Here is a 25140-nt window from a genome sequence, read left to right on the forward strand (position 1 = left end):
GAATGATAATATAAAATCAAAAATAATTTATTTTGAGAAAAATAATACATGAGTACCGTCAGTTTTCTCATACTTTCCTGGCCCATTTTTGCGTACCTTTGTTGATTTTCATTATTTCAGCCCAAACATTAAGATCTTTCTAACCAACGTGAGACTAACCAACACTTACACTTGAATTGCAACATTGTTTCAATTTAAGGGAGCTTTGCAAAAGGAACAAAATGATCCTACCAAATTCTAATCAATAAGAATATTGTAATTTACAGGGGGGCATGTTGGGTCTACCATTTTTCTTGATTCTCTTTCATCATCATTTTTTATATTTATTGTTTACTCAGATATCAGTTCCCCCAATCCAGTCATATGGACCTGCCCTCGTTTGCAAATGCGCATCGGCTACCTCTACTTTCTACCCTCTACTGGGTCTAGTCGTCGATGTCTTTGACAGCATCCTGCATAACAATGACATGAAGTGTTGATGAGTTACTAGTTTCATTAGTCACCCAATAGTAAAGGCACCAAATCCATTCCCCCAATCAGATTGGTCTGCACGCTTAAATAATTTTCATCTTTAACCAAATCAACTCTTTGTCCTGATATCGATGCACTACGAGGGTAAAGTTTGATGTTTGTTTGGTATCTCATACTAAATATTACCAAAAACAAATACATGTTATTTGATTAGGACATGGATAACAACATAATACCTTTGCAAGTTTCGTGACATATGTAGCAGCTAAGGCAGTGACAAATAATCCAAGCCCAAGGGTCAGTAGCTGATTGTTTCCTCCAAGTGCACTAAGTTCAGATTCTTCTTGCTGAAAGGTAGAAGCAGCAGTAACATTAGAGAAGCAATCAATGAAGTTTTCATACATCCATGATTAAAACTAGGGTTGGTATAGCAAGGTCCAGTTGAGAATTGGTCTTTCATGGTAAAAGATACATCCTCCTCTCATATTCTTTTAAGATTATAGGCACTTCTTAAGAAAATCATTGAGTGTACTAATTGCTGATAGAGTGAGCTACATTTACTAAAGTACTCTTATTGATGATGGTAGTTAGTTGAGTAGTTGGGTGTGTTGAGATACAACAAAAAATGTATACAACAACAACAACAGCCTAGCCTTATCCCACTAAGTAGGATCGGCTACATGGATCAACTTTCGTCATAACGTTCTATCCAGGACCATGTTTCTATCCAAATTGTTAATCTAAAATGAGAGGAGGGTGTGTCAAACTAAAATAAAAAAGTATATTAGTATAAAAAAATAATCAATGTTTCATTGGTAACCTAAAATGACAAATAACAAGACACAAATATTCTAAATATGACACTTAATATGAGACAACATGGGAAGTAATTTCGACCGACATCAATCTTACTGAATTGTATTAGAAACAATGACAACAATGGCTGCTGCGAGTTGATTAAGGGAAACAAAAGAAAATAACAAACTGATAGAATAGTCTATCAGCCCAAGCCAATGGCTCACCCACCAAAGAATCTCTTCTTGGTGATCCTTCTCTCTCCCATAACATAACTCTGATATCCCTCACCTCTCTCATTATTACCTATTATAACTTATTCCTGCCAATGTCACTTCTCACCCTCCCTTGCCAACTAAGCACTCTTAGTATATGTTTGTTATAATGTTGAAATAAGGAGAGACGGTTGTCTAACGTGAAGCTTCACTTTGTAGCTTCCCCTCGATGTGCAGCTGACTCACAATCCAACGTGAAAGCAAAGACAGTCATATTCCCTTTGATACATTTCCTATAGTGGACATTTGAAACCGTGGGCCTATTCTCACTACTAGTCACTAGGTTGGCACATTTCCACTTCCCGGTCCCTAATAATACCGCCCCGGTTGCACAAGCCTTGTCCTGAAGGCAGAGCTCAAGAAATTGACTATGAATGACCGCCCCGGTTGCACAAGCCTTGTTCCATATTTTCAACCAAGATGCCTTTCCCTTTCTGTACCGTAGTTCCATACTTTGTAATGCTTCTCTGCCCCAACACTGGGTCAAGCTCAGCATCAAATTCAGGTTGAACTTCCAGTTCCCAGAGGCAACTCACCCTGCACTTGGTTTACATCCCTATTTGTCTGTGGTTTTGAACAATTGACCTGGAATATGTAAGCCGTGTGACTTGTGGTATGGTAAGATCTCCAACTTTCATTTTTAAGTTAGGGTTGTTTCTTATTTTGCTATACTTATATTTTGCATGCTCAGTCTTACTTCTACTTAAACGGAAGCCACATGTATTTAAAGCTTGTCTCCAAGTCTCTACCCTCCCATTTATTTTCTCTCACGACTCTCCAATTAGAACTAGAGTATTTGCAAAAAGCATGGCGGTGCTGGCTCTTGAATGTGCTCTATGAGTACACCCAAAACTACAATAAAATGAGAGGGGCTTAAAGTTGACCCCTGGTGCAGTCCTATAGTAATTGGAATATAGGCAATCTAAACATCTTTCTTTTCAACCACAAACCTTCTCTTGGCACACTACCCTATGCCTTTTCCATACCAATGAAAATCAAGTGCAACTATTTTATATCCTTCTGATATCACTCGTCATCACAACTCGCAAGTAAATTGTTTCCACGGTCAACCTTACAGACATAACCAAATTAATGATCAATAATTTTGATTTTTCTTCTTCTGAGTCTCTGCTCAATATAAACATTTTATATAACTTCATAGAATGACTCATAAGTTTAATTCCCTATATTTGGGGCCAATTTGTATATATATCCCTTGTTTTTATAAACCAGAATTGAAATGTTTCACCCCACTCGTCTGGTATTTTTTTAAACTCAAAATCTTGATAAAAAATTGTGTGGGCCAACTAATGTGTCTACCTCCTAACTCTTCCATATATCAACAGGTATATTGTATGACCCATCAGCCTTGCTATTAACCAATAACCATCACTCTCAAATTTTCTTTCACCTCATGTTCTTGAAATCTACTTGTAAAGGTATAATTTTGATCCTCGCGATAAAATTTCATATCCGTCATTAAATATATTTGTGAAAATAATAATCCTTCCATCTCTCTATAATATCATACTCCATAACCAAAATTTTATCATCCTCTTCCTTAATACATAAACTTAGGCCAACTCTAAGTCTCTCTTCTTGCTTTCTCTGCCTCTAGCAAGCCTATAAAGAACATCTCATTGTAATGTTCTACCGGCAGCATTCACTTTCATTCATATAAAAGGTCAAAAAGTTTTCAAAGAAAAAGTAATGACAACATGTCTTCAGCATTATCAACTTTTCCTTTATCATCATCTCGTACTTCAATCACAAAACACACATAGAAAGGATGTAAAGAAGGGGGAAAAGTATACGAAGTTAATGAAGGGCCAAAAAGTTCTAATAATGATTGAATAGCCAACACATCAAGCATACAAAAAAGTTTGGGGCAAAAAAAATACAAACTCACGATTATTGCTCTTCCAAAAGCACCTGCACTAACATAAGCCCATGTTCCTGGAAGCATCCCCAACCAACTGCATGATATGTTTTAAATCAGAAATTTTACAAGAATTGTACTTTTTCAAACAAAGTTGAAAATAAATCAATGATGTCAAATAGCGGCCATAGCAATGCGTCACTATTATTCCACTGATATGCTATTTAATATAAAGTATTGTCAAGTAGTGGCTATTGTAGCTCTATAGCTATGTAATGTAACGGAGTTTGAACAAACCACTATTTCTCGCGATGTGCAATTGATATCATTGAATTAAACTGTACAATTCCAATTAGATATACTGCTTAACATCAATATTCTCAGTTTCATTCTTAACTGCATTTTATTATAGTCATAATTTGCTGCAACTAATTAATGATATTTCATAATGATAAAAACTCTATTATGAATCAAGATGAAGCTAAAAGATATTGAACATCAAAATTTAGAGTCTACTTGTGCTTAAGAGGTTAACATATAAATTCTACTTTTGGCATGAATTACCCAAGAAATCTGGGCAACATATAATTCCATAACTTATTTTGAAATATAAAACACTCTTCCTAAATATGAATAGTTCCGAGTTTCTTATAAGACAATAGAAATCAGTATGAAATTAGTACTGGTCAGTAATATGCAACATACCTTCCCAGTACATACGGAAGAAACTTAACAGATGTCAATCCATATAAATAATTCCCCAAAGAAAATGGCAGCAACGGGCTCAAGCGAAGCAGGGTCACAACCTTGAAGCCATTTTCTCCGATTGCTTTGTCAATAGCAAGAAACTTCTTGTTTCCTTCCACTAGTTTTAGAATGCGCTCGCGAGCAAAATATCTTGCAATTAGAAAAGCAACACTAGCCGCCACCTACAATACCTTAAAATATTAGATTCAACCATACACACACATTTAGTATATATATTAGCAGAAAATTTTATACTTTACTCTATTCATAACTTTAAATAGAATATGAAGAAATTGACTCACTGTTCCACTGATAGAGACTATGATAGTGCCAGTAAGAGATCCAAAAAGAAGTCCAGCTGACATGGTTAAGGGAATGGCAGGAATAGCAAGGATCTGGGACAATATTACATAAAGTAAAGTTAGTTTTAAACATTACAAATCTATAGCAGGGAAAAGAGCATTTGCTTGAGAGAGAAGAGTGTAAGAAAATGCGAATATGGAGATTAACAATACGTAGAAGCATTCGGCATGGTGATAGATCAGCACAGAACAGGCTATTCTTCTATGCTCTCCTTTGATTCTAGCTTCTTAAAATGAGCCAAATTGTACCATAGTTTCACTTCGTTTCATGTTTGGTTCTAATTATAACATATGCTATGAGCGATGCAGTATGGAAAATAAGGGAAAGTGATAGATGCCCTGATACCTCCAATCCAGCATAAACAGCTACAAATAATGCATATCCAGCTGAACCATAACCTGCTCATCAAAAGAACACATATAGAGAATTAGATAATGTGATGAGAAACAACTTAATTAAACACTTAGATCATTTAAAAGTTATGTATGAGTTGTTTCTACATTCAAGGAATAATAAGGGTACACTTTGCATAAGCCCGTAACACACATCAGCTATCTCTAAGAGCTTATGAAAATAAACCAAGTTTGTGAGCATATCATAACTTAGTTTTATAAGTTCTTCCAAACTCTTTGCTAAGTGCACTAGTATAAGTGTTTATGTCATAAGATGCATATGTCTACAAAACACAACCGCTATCTCTACGAGCTTATAAAAACAAATTGAAGTGTGTGAGCATGCATCAACTCACTTACTCCTTATTTGATTCCCACAAGAGACTAATGTAATGTCAGACTATGAATATCCTTTGATCATTTTCATAAATTCCCATCCATTTTCTGTTTCGGGCATAGACAACTTACCAGTTTCAGCCATCACGATTCTCAACAAAATCAGACAAAGCCTTCTTCCAAACCCTTGAATATGGTTGCATTTGGATTGGCTTATGAACAACTTATCTAGGCTTACCTACTGACATCAGCACTACTATTGGGATTAACAAATTACTTACACGCTCATCATACAAGTACTTATATATAACCTATTTCTATAATAAAAGATATAAGCTATAAAAATTGTTTCAATAAGCTATTACAGAAAGCTTGTGACAACAACAACAACAACCAAGCCTTATCCCATTAAATGGAGTCGGTTACATGAATCAACTTTCGCCATAATGTTCTATCTAGGACCATGCTTCTATCCAAATCGTTAGTTTTGAGGTCTTAATATTTTCTCTTATAGTTTTTCTAAGTCTTCCTTTGCCTCTAATTGTTTGACTTCTCTCCATCCGATCTACTCTCTTTACCACTGAATCTAAAGGTCTTCTCTTTACATGCCTAAACCACTCAACTCTATTCTCCACCATATTTTCTACTCTAGGTGTTTACCCCAACACTCTCTAATATTTTCATTTTTAATTGTCATGTCTAGTCTTACGGAGAGCTTATGACAATAGGTTAAAAAAAAGCTTATTGACATGTCATAAATTTTTTCTGTAAGCTCACCAAAGATCCTCACAAGTGCTTACACAAGTAGATAAGGTTAAACAAGTAAATTCAAACAAGCTCAAGGCGCTTGCGAAAGCTTCTGAAAACAGTCTCACAACAAGTGCTTATATGATAAGGGGTTATCCTATAATGCTTAATTGAGTTGTTTATCCAAACAGAATAAGTGCTTATATGATAAGGGGTTATCCTATAATGCTTAATTGAGTAGTGTACCCAAACAGAATAAGTACCTATATGATAAGATTAGTATAAAGAAAGGGGGCATGCAACATATCACAACATATTAACATATTCCTATAAGTAGAAGTTGGAAATGAAATGAATTAAGAAAAAGATAACCTTCAATGAAGCCAGAGAACTGATTCAAGAAAGAATTAATAGGTTCTCTGTAGAAATAACCAACGGAAGCAAAACCCCCAACAAAACCAACAAGCAAAACACCAGCCAAAATTGTACCCTTCAAAGCAGTACTACCATCATCATCATCATCATCATCCTTCCCCCGTTTGTCAGATTCAGATTCTCTTCTTCTGTTCTTCCCAACATCCCTCTTATCATCTTCCCCTTTGGAGTTAAACAAACGCTTTAACCGCGACGGACTAGTATTACTGATCTTAGTAGGTTGTTTTTTGGTTTGTTTGAGAGAAGAATGCGGTGTTAGAAAGATAGAAGACGAAATCGGTGAAGAAGAGAATAAGCGAAAACGGAAGCTGGAATTGGAATTGTTGATGTGAAGAGAAGAACAACAAGAAGAAGATAGACATGGTGATGGTAATGAGAGAGTGCGCATGATAAGAATTCAAACTAATTCTCGTGAGAAGTAAGAATTAGTTACGAGAAGAAGAACGGAATTGATAATCGATTATTCATGAAAGTGCTTATTTGTTTTTCTTCTATCTATCTTAACTTTCATTCTTGCGGGAATGTGATGTGTGTATCTATGGGTGTATCTATCGTGTATCCATCAGATTCATTTTTATTTTTATTTTTTTGTGTGGTTACAGTTTTTCATATTTATGTTATCCCTCTATAAATCAATTTCAATTATTTTATACCAGTATATTCCGTGGAAACGAAACAAAAATTATAATCATTTTAATTCAAATACACACTATCAATGTTTTTATCATCGAATAAAACTTTGGTAATAATAAAAATAATATTTTGTGTCGTCTTAAACTAATTTATTTGATAATTTTGTAGGGATATTCAGATCCTAAAGTTTGAATTCTGACAAAAGAAAAATGATATTATGAATCATCTTAAACTAATTTATTTGATAATTTTTGTCATTACTAATATAAATTTATATTGAGTATGGTAAAATGTCGAGATCTTGCTTGGAAATGGTTAATAGTCACCACCCCTAAAAACCTGAAAATACCTACAAACATTAACACATATCACAATATCAATCAACAACCTCAGATGAAAGAGAAAATCTAGAAAAATAAAGACTATGACCTTGACTTATGTGTTTGGGATGAAGATGACATCCGAAAAGATTTCAAAGAAAGTAAAAATGTTATTTTTTGGAGATTTCTTTTTGAAAAATCTAACATATGGTGTGATCCCGCTGAATTGGAATCTAGTCTTTATAGAATATTGTTGGATAATCCTATCGCGACACGAAAAAATATCTGAACGCACCGCACGTTCAGAATGACAACAGAGTCGCCATCGATCTTTATTTGATTCAAACGAATGGGGAAATATCAAATAAAACCTGTTAAAGCTAAGGGAAATGGTCATCACAACCAGATCGGATTCAGAGTCGGTTATGTGAGGGAGAGATATTAACACTCATCACATTTGTTGTACTCAACGGGATCCATTTGATTAATTTTGTAATCGAGTGTTAGCGTGAATTGTTTGATATCTTCTACTTATTATGCGAGGAGAAAGAAAAAGAAAGAGTTTTTATTTTTTAGTTTATTGGGTCTGACGAGATGTTGGATCTCGCTCCCACGTATCCTCTGCTATAATGAGGAACTCAAGATCACATAGTTCTAAGTAGACAACCATGTGTTGGTTAATTGCTTTTAAGGAGTGATGTTTTTGACATTTTGAGCGCTTAAACCTCTGTCTGATGCTCACTCTTGGAGGTTAAAGCCTTTTTATTTCGCATCAAAATGAATAAAGCACACTCGTTTCTGAAAAGGTCTTCAAAGTCGCACGAGGGCAAAAAGAAGTTTGACGAGTTAAGTTGTTTTTCATGTGGAGGCGAGTATTTAGACAGGAAGCTCTACAATATTATCCAAACACTCGGGAAGGGAAGAGGTCTAAACATAATCACTTTCTTCTTCATCCAAAAAGAGTTATTGAGAAAATATGTGACGAATCAAGATTCATTTATCTTATTGTGTTTTATTAGGAAGACAAATACCCAAACATGAAGCTCTACAACAATATTTGAGTATTTGGTAAGGGAAAAGTCTAAATCCAATCACCTTCTTTTTCATTCCAGTTTATCATGAAAATAGTTTTGAAAATGACGACTTGACGTTGGATTAAGTGTTTTGATTATGAAAATACTTGAATAATCTGAGGAAAAATGGCACTTGACGTTGGATTCATTTGAATTAGATTCGGGAAATATAACACTTGGCGTTGTATAAAGGGTTTTTATTCTTGCCTTTTGAAATTGATTCACTTTTAGATCAAAATTATTTAATCGAGGGAACTTCACACTTAAATAAATAAATGTTGTATGACCGAAATTAAGATAATTAATTAATTGGTCACAAAACACACAATTGATCAACTAATCATACAACTAAATAATTCAAAATAAATCTAAATGACTATCATACATATCAATAATAAATATCAAGGCAAAATAATTGATTAGTTAGCAAATTAACTATTCAATTAAACCCAAAATTAATCAACTAAACAAAGTCAAAATCAATTGTCAAACATCTAGCCCATTAGCATAATTAAAATAAAACGATATCAATCAAGAAAACAAACATGGATTTCTTAATTAATTAAAAGAGATCAAGAATATTATCCTAAAAATAATAATTAAAACCTAACTTCTAAATTTATTTTTATTCATTTTTAGTTAATTTTTTAAAGAATATTAAATATAAGAATGAATTACTAGCTAAACCAAGAAATTAAAATCTAAGAATTTTGATTTTTTGTTACTGATTTATTGTGATATTAATCTCTGGAATTAGTGTTAATGGTTGCTAATTGATTTTTGTTAATATTAATTAACCAAGAAAAACAAATTAAACAAAACAGTTATGGGCTAGGGGTGAATAAGCAGTTCGGGAGTGTGAAAAAGAAAAGAAAGGCTTTGGGCCTAGGCAGGCCAAGCCCACAGAGAAAGAGTCAAGAGAGGATGACCCATCTCGTTCAGCAGAACACGTCGTGTCTGCTCTCTCTCCTAGTTCTCTCTCGTTCATACTCTTCTTCCCTCTCTCACTCATACTCCCACCGGCTTGACCATATTTCTGTCAGAGGAGCATTGGTCGCCACCGTCTTCTCCAGCGCGATGCCGCCCTCATAACCCCACATCAAAAAATGAACTACCTCAATCCTCCAAATCGCGCCCAGATTCTGAATCTGAGGTCAAAATTTCCAAACTCTCTCTCAATTGACCAGATCGGAGGCCACAAATCCAAGAAAAATCCTAACCTTAAAATTCCTCTAAAATTTGCAAATACTACATGAATCTGAGACACCACTCAACCCTAACCATAAATCGAAGGTCACATCCAACAAACAAGCAAATGAATCATGAAATACACCACAATCAGTCACAAAGCTTACAAGGTATAAGTATAAAAACAAAGAGAAACAAAACAAATAGATTGATAATGGAAATGAAAAGAAAACAAAATCACTGACGAAGGCTTCGACATGTAGATATTCCTCTCCCTACTTCTTTTCGGCCAGCGTTCCCTTCTTCTTTTATTTTCTTTCAAATTTTCGATGCTTTGAGTTTATGGTTGTTGTTTTTTGTTGCATTTGTTGTATTGAATTGTAAATTATTGTTGATGTGCCTTGTTATTGTTGTATCGAGGGGTTCTGTCTGTTTCGGTTTCAATATTTGAGTGAGGTTATCTAGGAAAAGTTGACCAAGTTGAGGTCAAATTTTGATGATTTTGAGGGACTAAAAGTAATTGTTAGGGTTGTGTGTTTCTTCTCTTTGTAGAATTTCGTTTATTTTTCTTGAATTCGCTTCAAATTGTATCCATTATATAATGAGTTATTATGACTTAGTACATGTGAGAAGTTAGAGAAAATTGAGGGAGTGGAATTTGACTTAATTAGAGGAAATTTAGGGAGTGATGGACTGACTCAATTAGAGTGAAGTGTGTTGAGTCAGTTAAAATTGACTTCAATTGAGAGAATTGTTAGGGTGAGGTGGAAAATCCTCCTAATTTCCTAGGGTTTCCTGAGATTTTTCTATTTTCCCTTATGTAGTGTAATCCTCATTACTTCGCTTCTGAAGATGATAAGTGGATTGTTCCCTTCCATTTGAGTTCTATGGCGGTGCAAGCTTGCGTGTTGTAGTCTCATGCCTTTAGATATTCCCTACTTTTACGCGAACCGCTCCTTAGAGTTTCAGTTCACCAGAAGATTTACCCTCTTTTGCTTAAGTTGTCCTTTCATGTTTTCGACTTATCGAGCTTAATTTTATTTATCCCCAACTTTTGTCTGAGTTTCCCTTGCGGGTTTTAAACTCACCAGGATGCTTTTTTTTGCCTAAGCTTCCCTTTTAGGTTTTTGACTTAGCGAGCTTTATTATTCATCCCTTCTTGTTATGCATAATACTTTCTAACTGCATCAGAGTTAACGAGATGTGTCAACTCTTCTCCATCCATGTTTATGAGAACTAAAGCTCCATAAGAGAAAGCTTTCTTCACCGTGTATGCTCCTTCATAATTGGGGATCCATTTTCCGCGTGGATCTTTCTGGATGGAGATTATCCTCTTCAGTACCAAGCCACCTACCATGAATTCTCAAGGTCGGACATTCTTATTGAATGCCTTATTAAGTCTTTTTTTATACAACTGGCTATGACACAACACAATCGTTCTCTTCTCTTCGATCATATTGAGTTGGTCAAACCTATTTTACACTCATTCTGCCTCTTCTAGTTTATTCTTCATCATGCCTCTCAGAGAAGGGATCTCAACTTCTATCAGGAGTATAACTTCCACGCCATATACTAGAGAGAAAGGGGTTACCCTCATTGAAATGTGTACTGAAGTTTTATACCTGTGAAAAGCAAAAGGTAACATATTGTGTCAGTCCTTTGAATTATCTAGACATATGCATCCACGTATTTTGTTTTGATTGGCCATGTGATTCGAGTGGGCTGACTGCACTAAGTAGGATGCGTTTGACCATGATCATATGTTCCCCTATGATCAGGGTCATCCAATGCGCATACTTTTTTAAGTTGATCTGATGATTGTGAGGAGTCACATGATCAACATGTTTGGACCTCTGGATTTGGATCCAACGGATCTGGTCCATTGATGGTCCACCATTGACCATTGATCATACCTTATTTCTCTTGGGCTCAGCGCATTTGGGCTTAGAGAGCTTTTTTTTATTTGCGCCCCTCTTCTTTCTTTTGCCCACCACCCCCTTTTAATTTATTTTATTTTATTTCTCTTTTATTTACTTATTTTATTTTATTTCTTTTCTGATTTTATTTTTATCTATTTTTATTTTCTAATATTTTCCACCCTTTAATATTTTCCCCTTTTTATTATTTTTACTTATTTATTTTATTTATTTATTTTCTTTTCTTTTAATTTATTTATATTTTGTTTCTTTAAAATCATTTTATTTTTTTATTCTATTTAATTTTATATTTTTAATTTCTATCTTTTATCTTACTATTATCACAATTTCTTTTATTTTGCTTATCATTTATTTCTTTAAATCATGTTTTTTTTATCTTTAAATTTGACTTTTTTTTCATTGATAATTATGGCATTTAAATGATTGTTGAGATTATCATATTTTGAACCTCCTGATTCTTGAGGGATGGTCCTTAAGATGACTCAACCTTCTTTGTTTCAAACTTGTTGAAGAATGATCATATTTTGGGTTTTGGATTGGTTGATATATGATATATTCTCATATTTTGAACCTCCTGAGTATTTTGGACACAAGACGCTTGGCTTTTTTTCCCCTAAAATATTCACCTTTGTCCATATTCTTTAGTGCAATTCTAATAAAAAACAATCCCTCTTTCATAAACATAAAATCAACATCAACTCATCAAACCTATTTTTGCACCTTAGGGCATCACTCCGAAAACCTTTTTCAAGGTAAAAACAACCAACCAACAAATATTTTCTACTCTGAACTACGAAGCTTTGATTCTTCATCCCCCAATGATAATACGTAGGCCCAAGGGCCCCAGTCCTTGGCGAGCACAATAATAAAAAACCAACCATTTCCCCTTTCTTTCCGATAGTAGATAAGTATTAAGATAGATAAACGCCCACGCACGTAGACAACTTAGATGGCTCTCATCGAGTACGGTGGATGTGAGGAGTGTTAATACCTTCTCATCGCATAACCAACTTCCAGACCCATATTTGGTTGTGAGACCAATCTTTCCATTTTCTCTTTAGAGGTTTTTATCGATTATTTTCCCTTTCTTCTCTTCTTAGGAATAAATAAAATCCAGTGGTGAATCTGTGTCAGTCCGGTCAGTTTTCGCGTAGCGACAACTGACGACTCTGTTGGGGACCCGGTTTCTCTAAGCAAGTTAAACCTATTTTAGGTTGTCCTTTTTCATGTGTCAGTGTCTATGTTTTTATTTATCTTGTTATCTAATTGTTTTCTTTGTTTCTGTTGAGCACTGTCTCATTTGTTACATGACTCTTTGAGGGCGGGGGTACAAAAAATGGATACTATTGATTGTAAGAAAAACTTTATGGGAAGGACTTTCCACCCAAGTCTAGAGAGTAAGCTTGAGATAGGAGAGATTGAGTAGTATGGGTCACTGAGAAATTTTTCTCATAAGGGTTGATACGAAAACCTCGATTAAAGTATATTCTTTTAAGGATATGGATAAGCGTCAAGCTTTTGGCGTCAGCGTCAGTATTTTCAGTGGAATCCTTGATTCTAAGGACTTTTTTAGAACCTTTAACCTTTGTCCAATTAGGAGAGATGGATACGTAATGCGGGGGTTCTCTAGAAGTTTTTCTCACGAGGGTCGGTACGAAGATCTCACTCATAATAGATTCCCTTGATGGAGTTGATGCATGGCAAGTAAATTGACATAAGTATCAAATAATCAAGGAAATCCATGTCTCCGAGAATGTTGTCTAGAACCCAATATCAATGGTCATGTAGTGCAGGTCCCCGAGAAGCTTTTCTCGCAAGGGTCGGTACGAAGGTCTAACCCAAAATATATTCATTTGATGGAGTTGTTGACCGATATGTTTTTACCGTAAGTTACAAACATTAAGATGAATCAATGACTTTGGGGTCCCTGTTTCAAATAATCCTATATCACGCCCAATGAGATCCGTGTTTGAAATCAATTAGTGTTATACTCAATTTCTTACCTCAGACACCTCTGATTTATGAACCTATGCTTGAGTATCGTTCATCCATTCATCCATGCATTCATACATCATAAACATAAACACAAAACATAAAGCTCTTAGTATCTTGTGTTCATTGCAAGAATATAAGACATTTTTCAAAGTAATCATGAATCCTTATCCTAGGAAAATCACATTCTCCTTATGATACAAGGAACCTCAAATTTACAGTGTGAAAGCCTTGAGTTCTAGGGTGACGCCTATCAAGAACAACAAGTTCCTTGCAGCCTATGAGAATATTTTGGACCTATTGACATAAAAAATGGACTTTGGAGCTCTCACCACCTTTGCTCAGTATTATGACATCCCTCTACGATGTTTCACTTTCCCTAATTTTTAAATAGCTCCAACTCTGGAAGAGTTCGAGAGGATTTTGAATCGACCTACCAAAGACCATAATCCTTTCCCCAATATGGAAGAAAACTTTACTATGTCCAAGCTAGCTTCAATGTTAGGACTTAGTGTCAATGAGTTGGTGGCCAATTGGCACCTAAAGGTGTTGTCAAAGGATTCACAAGGAAATACTTGGAAGACCATGCTTGGAAGTTTGTCAAAGAAGAGAAATGGGAATTTTATGGGGCAGTCTTGGCACTTTTGGTTCATGGAATTGTCTTATTCCCAAGTACTGACAATTTCATAAATCATTTGGCAGTAGAGATTTGAAGGAGAATTGCCATCCAAGGCGCAGCGGAATATAAAATTTCTCCTTTAATGATCCTTACGAATGAGCATGATCAGTGATAGAATCGTTACCTCTTGTGGAGATTCAAACCTTTGGTGCAGATCTCTGACAATGATCAACCTTTGATACAGATCCACGGGGCGATCACGAACGTTGAACGATGACAACGTCTCTACTCAGTCCACACGAACGGATTCCTTCAATCGCAGTGCTAGCTGTTTGTGAGTGAAGGCTTTGAGTGAGAGAGAGAGATACGAAATTCCAACTCTTCAGTTGTGTTGTCTGGAGTGTGAATGCTTCTACCCAAGGGGTTCTATTTATAGAACCACTTGTGTGGGCTTCAAGCCAAAAAGCCCACTTAAGTGCATTTTGGCCCATATCTCAGAATATACCAAAATCACTTAAGTATTTGGTACTTTACCATATTTCGTATTCTTCTTAAGTACACCGTACCTTACGATGTTCCTTAATTATTCTATCTCTCATCAATCCGTCCTTTGTGTGTGACCCTATAGGTTTTCGCGGCGTTGGCAATTATATTAAATCATGCATTTAACATAATAAACAGTGAGCGGTATCTAGCAACACATCACTGCTACCCAAGTCACGAAAATGTCATGTGATCTGACAAAACCTCCTGTGATAATAATTATGTGTATAATTACCCCTTTGCCCTTATGTCTATATTGAACACAAGGTATAGACCATGTCACCCTTGTCCAGTTCAATATTGGGCCCATAGACATTTATCCTGTTAAGCAGGATTGGCAAATTCCATCTAGGACACTCATGTCCCTCAGCATGCTTCGTGGAGTACCTATCAACTGCCTTTATGGTTATCCAGTTACGGACAACGTTGGATCAGCAATAAAGCACTCGACTCTACATCTAGGATCCATAGTGGTTTCAGGTCGAAGAGTGGTATACACTATTATCACCATGAGAATAACTTATGACACTTTGCATAACTTTCTATATAGTATTCTCATAGCGGGTCAATCCAGTATGAATATTACTCTTAATATTCATACCTATGTTTAAGACTTGATAACTCTTTATCCATGATCCATGAGACGTGATCATCAGTCTACAAACATAATAGTCTCCATGCTTTAATGTTATCCCATTTCATAATAAAGCTTGACTACGGACACTTTAAGAATAGTGTCCTTATGTTTAATGTGATCTCATGATTAAGTCATACTTGATACATTAAATGGACTATCTATTCCAGGGACTTTATTAAACAAACATAATAAAGAAAAATGCCTTTTATTATTAATAAATAATTCGATACAAGTACCAAAAGTATTGGCCTCTAGGGCTTACACCAACAATCTCCCACTAGCACTAGAGCCAATTAGACATATCCCTAATGCCCATAGATCTAGTATGGCCATCATGCTTCTGCTGCGCAAGAGGCTTTGTCAGTGGGTCAGCAATATTGTCGAGTGTAGGTACTCTACATATTTTCACATCTCCTTTATCTATTATCTCTCGAATGAGGTGATAACGCCTAAGTATGTGTTTGGATCGTTGGTGAGATCTAGGCTCCTTAGCTTGTGCGATAGCATCATTGTTATCACAATAGAGACCAATGGGATCCACAATGCTAGGAACTATGTCAAGTTCACTAACGAACTTTTTGATCCAAACAACTTCCTTTGCTGCAGTTGAGGCAGCAATATACTCGGCCTCGGTTGTAGAATCAGCAACTGTATCTTGCTTTGAACTTTTCCAGCTCACAGCGCCACCGTTTAAGCAAAACACATAACCAGATTGCGATCTAAAGTCATCCTTGTCTGTCTGGAAGCTAGCATCGGTGTAACCAATTACAGCCAATTCTTCCTGACCTCCATATATCAAGAATGAGTCCTTAGTCCTTCTCAAGTACTTAAGGATATTCTTAACAGCTACCCAATGGGCATCACCAGGATCATATTGGTATTTACTCGTTGCACTTAAAGCATACGAGACATCTGGTCGAGTACATAACATGGCATACATGATAGATCCTATTGCAGATGCATATGGAATCTTATTCATGCGTTCCCTTTCTTCCTTAGTTGAAGGGGATTGTGTTTTTGATAGACACATGCCATGTTGCATAGGTATGAATCCTTTCTTGGAATCATGCATATTAAAGCGTCTCAGCACTTTGTCTATGTATGTACTCTGACTTAGGCCAAGCAGTTTTTGTGATCTATCTCTATAGATTCTGATTCCTAATATATAGGCTGCTTCACCTAGGTCCTTCATAGAAAAGCATTTCCCCAACCAAGTCTTTACTTGTTGCAGGGTAGGGACATCGTTTCCAATGAGTAATATGTCATCTACATATAATACCAGGAACACGATCATGCTCCCACTAACCTTCTTGTAGACACAAGGCTCATCTTCGTTCTTAATGAATCCATATTGTTTTACCGTTTCATCAAAACGAAGATTCCAGCTTCTGGAAGCTTGCTTCAATCCATAGATTGATCTTTGTAGCTTACATATCTTATGGGCTTCTTCTGGTATGTCAAATCCTTCAGGCTGTGTCATGTACACATCCTCAAGAAGATTCCCATTAAGGAAAGCAGTTTTGACATCCATTTGCCATATTTCATAATCATGATATGCAGCGATAGCAAGTAAAATTCGAATAGATTTAAGCATTGCAACTGGTGAAAAGGTTTCATCATAGTCAACGCCATGAATTTGTTTATATCCTTTTGCAACCAGTCTTGCCTTATAGGTATGTACCTTACCATCCATGTCAGTCTTCTTTTTGAAGACCCACTTGCATCCTATAGGATTAACTCCTACAGGAGGCTCTACCAAGTTCCAAACTTGGTTCGTGTACATGGAATCTATTTCGGATTTCATGGCCTCTAGCCACTTCTCAGACTCGGGACCAGTTATGGCCTCTTGGTAGGTCACAGGCTCATCTTGATCCATGAGTAATACATCACCTTGATCTGTTATGTGATATCCATATCTTTCAGGTAGGTGACGTATCCTGCTTGACCTACGCTGGTCTTGTTCTACTTGAGCAGGTTGTTCTTCCACAACTACTTGTGTTTCCTGCTCTAATTCCTCCATAGGTGTATCAATGCTTTGCGATTCTTGAATTTCTTCAAGCTCTACTTTCCTCCCACTGGTTCCTTTGGAAATAAAATCCTTTTCTAGGAAAACTCCAGTTCGAGCGACAAACACTTTGCCCTCAGAAGGATTGTAGAAGTAATATCCTCTTGTTTCTTTAGGATACCCCACAAATAAGCATTGGTCAGATTTGGGCTCAAGCTTAGTTGAAATTTGTCGTTTCACATAAACTTCGCAACCCCAAATCTTCATGTAAGACATATGTGGTCTCTTACCACTCCATATCTCATATGGTGTTTTATCAACCTTTTTGGATGGAACACGGTTAAGTGTGTAAGCTGCTGTCAATAGCGCATGTCCCCAAAAGGAGTTTGGAAGATCGGCGTGACTCATCATGGATCGGACCATGTCCAACAGGGTTCGATTTCTTCTCTCAGATACACCATTCCATTGGGGTGTTCCAGGAGGAGTAAGTTGGGATAGTATCCCACACTCTTTTAGATGGTCATCAAACTCTAGGCTTAAATACTCACCACCTCGATCTGATCGAAGAGTTTTAATATTCTTACCTAGTTGGTTTCGTACTTCATTCTTGAATTCCTTGAACTTTTCAAAGGACTCTGATTTGTGTTTCATTAAATACACATAACCATATCTACTGAAATCATCAGTAAATGTGATGAAGTATTGAAAACCTCCTCTGGCTGGTATGTTCAGTGGTCCGCATACATCAGTATGTATGAGGGCCAAAAGATCATTAGCCCTTTCACCTTTTCCTGTGAATGGGGACTTTGTCATCTTTCCAATTAAACAAGATCTGCATGTCTCATATGATTCATAATCAAAAGAGTCCAAGAGTCCATCTTTATGGAATTTGGAAATGCGTTTCTCATTTATGTGGCCTAACCGACAATGCCAAAGGTAAGTTGGATTTAACTCATTTGGTTTCATCCTTTTAGTATTAATGTTATAAATAGGCATTTCAAGATCAAGGACATATAGTCCATTGTTCATCTGTGCAGTAGCATAGAATATATCATTCAAATAAATTGAGCAACAATTGTTCTTTATTATAAATGAAAAACCAAACTTGTCCAAACAAGAAACGGAAATAATATTCCTGCTAATTGCAGGTACATAATAACAGTTCTCTAACTGAATTATTAAACCACTAGGTAAAGTCAATCCATAAGTTCCTACGGCTAAAGCAACAACCTTTGCTCCATTGCCAACTCGTAGGTCGACTACACCTTTTGCCAATTTTCTACTCCTTTTTAGTCCCTGCACATTTGTACAAATGTGAGAACCACATCCAGTATCTAATACCCATGTCACAGAAGTAGATAAATTAATTTCAATAACAAAAATACCTGAAGTTGAAGTCTCTACTCCATTCTTCTTATCTTCCAGGTACTTTGGGCAGTTTCTCTTCCAGTGTCCGGTTTTACCGCAATGGAAGCAGGTGCCTGCTTTTGCTATGCCTCCACTAGGCTTCAAAGCAGCAACGGTGGGTTTGGGTTTGACAACTTCCTTGCCTTTCCCTTTATCACCCTGCTTGATGGGCCTTTTGTTCTGTCTCTTTCCATTTCCGATCATCAGAATGGACTTCCCTTTTGACTTCAGATTCTGCTCAGCCGTTCTTAACATGGCTAGCAGCTCAGGAAGCGATTTGTCCATATCATTCATATTGAAATTTAGGACAAACTGACTGAATCTATCTGGCAACGATTGCAAGATCAAATCAGTCGCAAGTTCCTTTCCGAGGGGAAAACTCAGTCTGTCAAGGTTTTCCACATACCCAATCATCTTGAGTACATGGGGACCTACAGAGGCTCCCTCAGCTAACTTGCCTTGAAAAAGGGCTTTTGAAACTTCAAACCTCTCATGCCTTGCTTGCTCTTGATAGAGCAGCTTCAGGTGTTCGATCATATCGAATGCTGACATGTTCTCATGTTGCTTTTGCAATTCTGAGTTCATGGTAGCTAGCATGAGACAAGCAGTTTCATTGGCATCATCGACATGCTTCTTATAAGCATCTCTTTCTGCCTTAGGTGCAGAACTAGGAGGTTCCTCTTCAGGAACAGGTGTCTCCAAGACATACAGCTTTTTATCATGTTTGAGGACAATCCTCAGGTTTCGGTGCCAATCCAGAAAATTTGTCCCAGACAATTTTTCCTTGTCAAGGATCGATCGCAAAATGTTGTTAGAGGTATTTGTTGTCATGGTAATCTACATAAGAAATAATGAAAATATAAGTATCATTGGCATATTTAATTAGGCCTTTAATTAAACATGCTCCCACTATTTTACTCAAAACAAATGACCCTCATCATCTGATTCGGAAAATCCCGTTGGAAGATTTTCTAGTGGGTCGAGATCCATATTTCACTTCGTTCTAAGTCCGCGTAGGTGGATTACACAAAACTAGGTTATTTAGGTAGGAACTCCTTCCAATTGTATCTCATACAACTCTCGAAAATTTCAATTGGGTGAATAACTCCTTATTCTAATCCATCATATGGATTATTCCCAACTCTTGCTTCTAAACATATATAATCTTATTATAATTTGTTTAGTTAAGTTTGACCCATTGTTTTAACAGTTGGATATTACAATTATCCCATCGCACCTTACTAATATATAGATCATGCACCTCGCGTAGGCGAAACCTACAATTTCCATTACTAGTCTTGATGAGTGTTAAAACTTGGAAAGCTTAAAACTTAATATTTAGTTTTGAGGGAATTGCAATTTTACTGATCTCACCGGCTTGTTTATCATATAAACCGTCTCTCACATGCATCAACATACATACAAACAAAATGAAACAGTTGTGGCCCCTAGCGCAATTGTTCTCCCAAGCCAATGAGAGAACCTAAGCTAACCTATGACGATCTAAGCTTCTCCAAGCAAGATTTTCAAGGCTGTCCTCCTTTGGCACTGACTTCTTTGCTTTCTTCATATCATTACATTACATGAAAGAAACTCGTTTTACATACGAGGGAGTGAGATGAGAAAAGAAGTTACATTTGGGAGATTAAGAGAGAGGCACGACACGCAGGTCGTATTTTAAAATCCAAAACAAAACAAAGGAAAACTAAGGCCATAACCGATCACCACAAGACAATAATAAACACTTTATTATTATTATTAATTCCTTTAATTAATAAAATCAAATTAAATTTCGACGACCGATCACACTACGCAGAGTTAGCCGGGGGTCCGCTGCCCGGACAGCGGGAACGGGTGTTCCGCTGCCCGGTCAGCGGAAATTTTAATGAACAATTCATTTAAAATTTACGTCGTTTTTCGTATCAACACTTGATACTTCAAAGCACTTTTTCTAGCCGAACCGGTGAATTTTTCCTTGCGTTAACCGGTTAACCATATGCGTTAACCGGTTAACACTGTTTGAAAACATTTAAAAAACTCTTTTCTGCCTTGCGTTAACCGGTTAACCAAATGCGTTAACCGGTTAACACTGTTTGAAAATTTCAAAAATTTTTATTTCGCATTCCGTTAACCGGTTAACCATATGCGTTAACCGGTTAACACTGTTCCAAAATTAAAAAAAAAATTATTTCGTATTACGTTAACCGGTTAACCATACGCGTTAACCGGTTAACACTGTTCGGAAAAGTGTTTAGGACGCACAACTCTTGTGCAATCAAACCCCAATCGCATAACTCTCTAACAACACAACCCTTGTGTCGTCACTAACCCTAATGCACCAATTTCAGACCGTCAAACACGTCTCGATTGTTAATTCAGTATGATTGATCAACATGTCATTGCTTCACCATACTAATGTCGGATCAAGAAGCAAATGACCATTGATCGCTCAAAGGAAAACAATCATCGAGGTTTTTGAATGAGCGAAACAAGAACATTATATCATATATAATGTATTTTGCATCAGGGTTACATATATCACATATATGTAATTTGATCGATCTCAATTTAATCTTTGATTCATTCTGTTTTAATCATATTATTACATAACAAAAACAGATATCAGATTCATGGTTTCGCAAGTGGCTCTGATACCACTGAAGGAGAATTGCCATCCAAGGCGCAGCGGAATATAAAATTTCTCCTTTAATGATCCTTACGAATGAGCATGATCAGTGATAGAATCGTTACCTCTTGTGGAGATTCAAACCTTTGGTGCAGATCTCTGACAATGATCAACCTTTGATACAGATCCACGGGGCGATCACGAACGTTGAACGATGACAACGTCTCTACTCAGTCCACACGAACGGATTCCTTCAATCGCAGTGCTAGCTGTTTGTGAGTGAAGGCTTTGAGTGAGAGAGAGAGATACGAAATTCCAACTCTTCAGTTGTGTTGTCTGGAGTGTGAATGCTTCTACCCAAGGGGTTCTATTTATAGAACCACTTGTGTGGGCTTCAAGCCAAAAAGCCCACTTAAGTGCATTTTGGCCCATATCTCAGAATATACCAAAATCACTTAAGTATTTGGTACTTTACCATATTTCGTATTCTTCTTAAGTACACCGTACCTTACGATGTTCCTTAATTATTCTATCTCTCATCAATCCGTCCTTTGTGTGTGACCCTATAGGTTTTCGCGGCGTTGGCAATTATATTAAATCATGCATTTAACATAATAAACAGTGAGCGGTATCTAGCAACACATCACTGCTACCCAAGTCACGAAAATGTCATGTGATCTGACAAAACCTCCTGTGATAATAATTATGTGTATAATTACCCCTTTGCCCTTATGTCTATATTGAACACAAGGTATAGACCATGTCACCCTTGTCCAGTTCAATATTGGGCCCATAGACATTTATCCTGTTAAGCAGGATTGGCAAATTCCATCTAGGACACTCATGTCCCTCAGCATGCTTCGTGGAGTACCTATCAACTGCCTTTATGGTTATCCAGTTACGGACAACGTTGGATCAGCAATAAAGCACTCGACTCTACATCTAGGATCCATAGTGGTTTCAGGTCGAAGAGTGGTATACACTATTATCACCATGAGAATAACTTATGACACTTTGCATAACTTTCTATATAGTATTCTCATAGCGGGTCAATCCAGTATGAATATTACTCTTAATATTCATACCTATGTTTAAGACTTGATAACTCTTTATCCATGATCCATGAGACGTGATCATCAGTCTACAAACATAATAGTCTCAATGCTTTAATGTTATCCCATTTCATAATAAAGCTTGACTACGGACACTTTAAGAATAGTGTCCTTATGTTTAATGTGATCTCATGATTAAGTCATACTTGATACATTAAATGGACTATCTATTCCAGGGACTTTATTAAACAAACATAATAAAGAAAAATGCCTTTTATTATTAATAAATAATTCGATACAAGTACCAAAAGTATTGGCCTCTAGGGCTTACACCAACAAGATTTTCTTGGCTGACAACCCAGTGCCTTTCCTGTTAGCAGATTTCTACCATACTTTCCACACTAGGCATGAGAAGAAAAGTGAGACTTTCCTTTTTTGCGCTCCACTCTTACACCTATGGATGGGAACTCACATGCCTAAAAAAGGCCTATTTGTATCTAAATATCTCACTTGGCCTCAGAGGTTTGCCTCTCTCTCTCTCACTCTCTCTGCTGGTTTTGTCCAGTGGTACAAAAGAGAGTAGGAAACTAAAGATGTCATACTCAAATATGGAGGGTTCCCTAACATACCTTTGATATAGACACGAGGTTGCATCAATTATAACCATGTGTTGCTTAAAAGGTAACTTGGGCATGCAATGGTTAGTCCCCCTAGGATAAATACCTTATGCCATTCATCATCAATAATGTTGACCCACTCAACCCAACTGTAAGGAGAGTGATGAGAGCTTGGACGAAGATCGTCATAGTTGGTCAAGAATGGGGAAAGAAGAATGTCATAGCCAATGAACCATACATCTAGTGGGTAAGAGAAAGAGTTAAGATTACCAACATGCCTTTATTCTTTGAGTCCTCATCCTTCCCTCTAGTTCCAGAACCTAAGCCAATCTTACAAGAAGATGTTGATAAGCTTACCAATAAAATCAAAGCGCTCGAATTGGAAAACACTCAACTGCGAGTTCAGCTCTATTGTGCTAAGCAAAGAAATGAAGACTTGGAAGACGAGGGTAAGCAAATCAAGGAGAAGTTTGAGAGAAACAAGAAAAGGCTAAGGGATGAGAAAGGAAAAAAAGAGTGGGTTGGTGGTGGTCTGTTAGGAGCTAACTATGAGCTTAACTTCTAAAACAACAAGTTGGATCAAACTTGGCGCACTGTCAAAGATCTAGATAAGACTGTTGAATTGTCAAACGCAATGAAGAAAGCAGCCAGAGAAGATTATAAGGCTCACATCCTAAAACTAAGGAAGACTGTCAAGGAATACGAAGATCATTTAACCCGTGAGCAGTTGGAGAAAGAGAAGATTTACCGAAGTTACTTGCATGAGAAATTCCAACTGAGAAGGGCTTATGAGCAAATCAAGAATCTGAAGAATGGGATTTACGATCAAGCCTATCGAGAGTTGAAGAAAACCTGCGAGTATTAAGAAGACATGTGTCTAAAGGGAGAAGTTGTTATGGCTCAAATGGATGACATTATCAAGAATCTGCAAACTCTCTACACCGATTGGAAAAAAATGCAAACATGGTTGTGTTGACCAACTTTGCCCTCCAAGACTTCCCTGAGAAGCTGAAGGAGGCAGATTTGATCATGTGCCCATAAAATACCCCCATGGAGTCTTTAACTTCGTAAAACTATGAAAAAAAATATGGCGAAGCTCATCACTGACATTGAGGCACTTCGTAGGACTCAAGGGGTTACTTTTAGGGTCGATTTATAATTTGCAGTTATTTCTAATTCAAGAAATTTGTATTTTCAGTTTCCTTGTACTTGTTTGTTTCCCAAAAGAATGACTGAATGAGGCTTTTATGTTTCACCTTGTGTGTGCTTTTTTTCTGATTGCTATAACAAACTGTTTAAATGTTTCTCGCAATAAATAACACAACAACTAAGAGCTTTGCGTAATAAAGAATAAAAACAAAAAAATTGCATTCATGCATCATTTTGCATTTCCTAAAGCAAAACCAAAAAATCATCATTGGCCTTTTTGAACAGAATCTGCTACAACAAAGTTGACTTCTCGACACTCATACTACACTCTGTCGCAGCCTGAAAAATACAGAGGTGCGAAAAAAACAACCGGCGAGAAAGAAAAGACAGAAGAGTCGCCACCGTGCGTTATTTATCCCAAAGGAGGGAAAGGAAACGCTCGAAGTAAACCTGGAGAAAGGAAAGGAAAAGACAAGGTCTCGCAACCAAATCTTGGGTTCAGGAGTCGATTATGCGAAGGGAAGGTATTAGCACCCCTACGCATCCGTAGTACTCTACGGGATCCACTCTTGTTGTTTCTTGTCTAAAGGGTGTGTGTTTATCTGATGTACTATTTACTAAAAGGGAAGGGTCAAAGAAAATGACTCGCACGGATGTCGCATCCACTGCATACGTATCTCATCTGAATATGAGAATCAGAGTCTTCGTAGCTCGGCTACCTATGGATTAAAGAGGAGTGTGCTCGCTAAGACATCGCGTCTTATGCCTACGTATCTCATCGGGAATAAGAATCAGAGCAAAACGTAGTTCAAACTAAACTACGGGAACAAAAGTCTCGATTGCAACTAGGGCAAGAGAAAGGGAAGGTCTCGATCGCAACGAGGGCGAGAGAAAGGATCGCA

General features: G+C 36.8%; 1 protein-coding gene across 1 annotated transcript; it reads right to left on the bottom strand.

Annotated features, from left to right (window-relative positions):
- On the bottom strand, positions 1-6999 carry LOC127105936 (uncharacterized). Its single transcript, XM_051043155.1, has 7 exons — positions 6378-6999; positions 4876-4928; positions 4470-4562; positions 4126-4349; positions 3451-3517; positions 708-818; positions 1-452 (listed from the first exon to the last, which is right to left on the bottom strand). The coding sequence occupies exons 1-7, from the start codon at positions 6826-6828 to the stop codon at positions 426-428; spliced, it is 1026 nt and encodes a 341-aa protein (XP_050899112.1). The 5' UTR covers positions 6829-6999; the 3' UTR covers positions 1-425.
- Between the last annotated feature and the right edge of the window lie 18141 nt (positions 7000-25140).

The sequence above is a fragment of the Lathyrus oleraceus genome, chromosome 7, assembly GCF_024323335.1.
Source record: "Lathyrus oleraceus cultivar Zhongwan6 chromosome 7, CAAS_Psat_ZW6_1.0, whole genome shotgun sequence".
NCBI classification, from domain to species: Eukaryota; Viridiplantae; Streptophyta; class Magnoliopsida; order Fabales; family Fabaceae; genus Lathyrus; species Lathyrus oleraceus.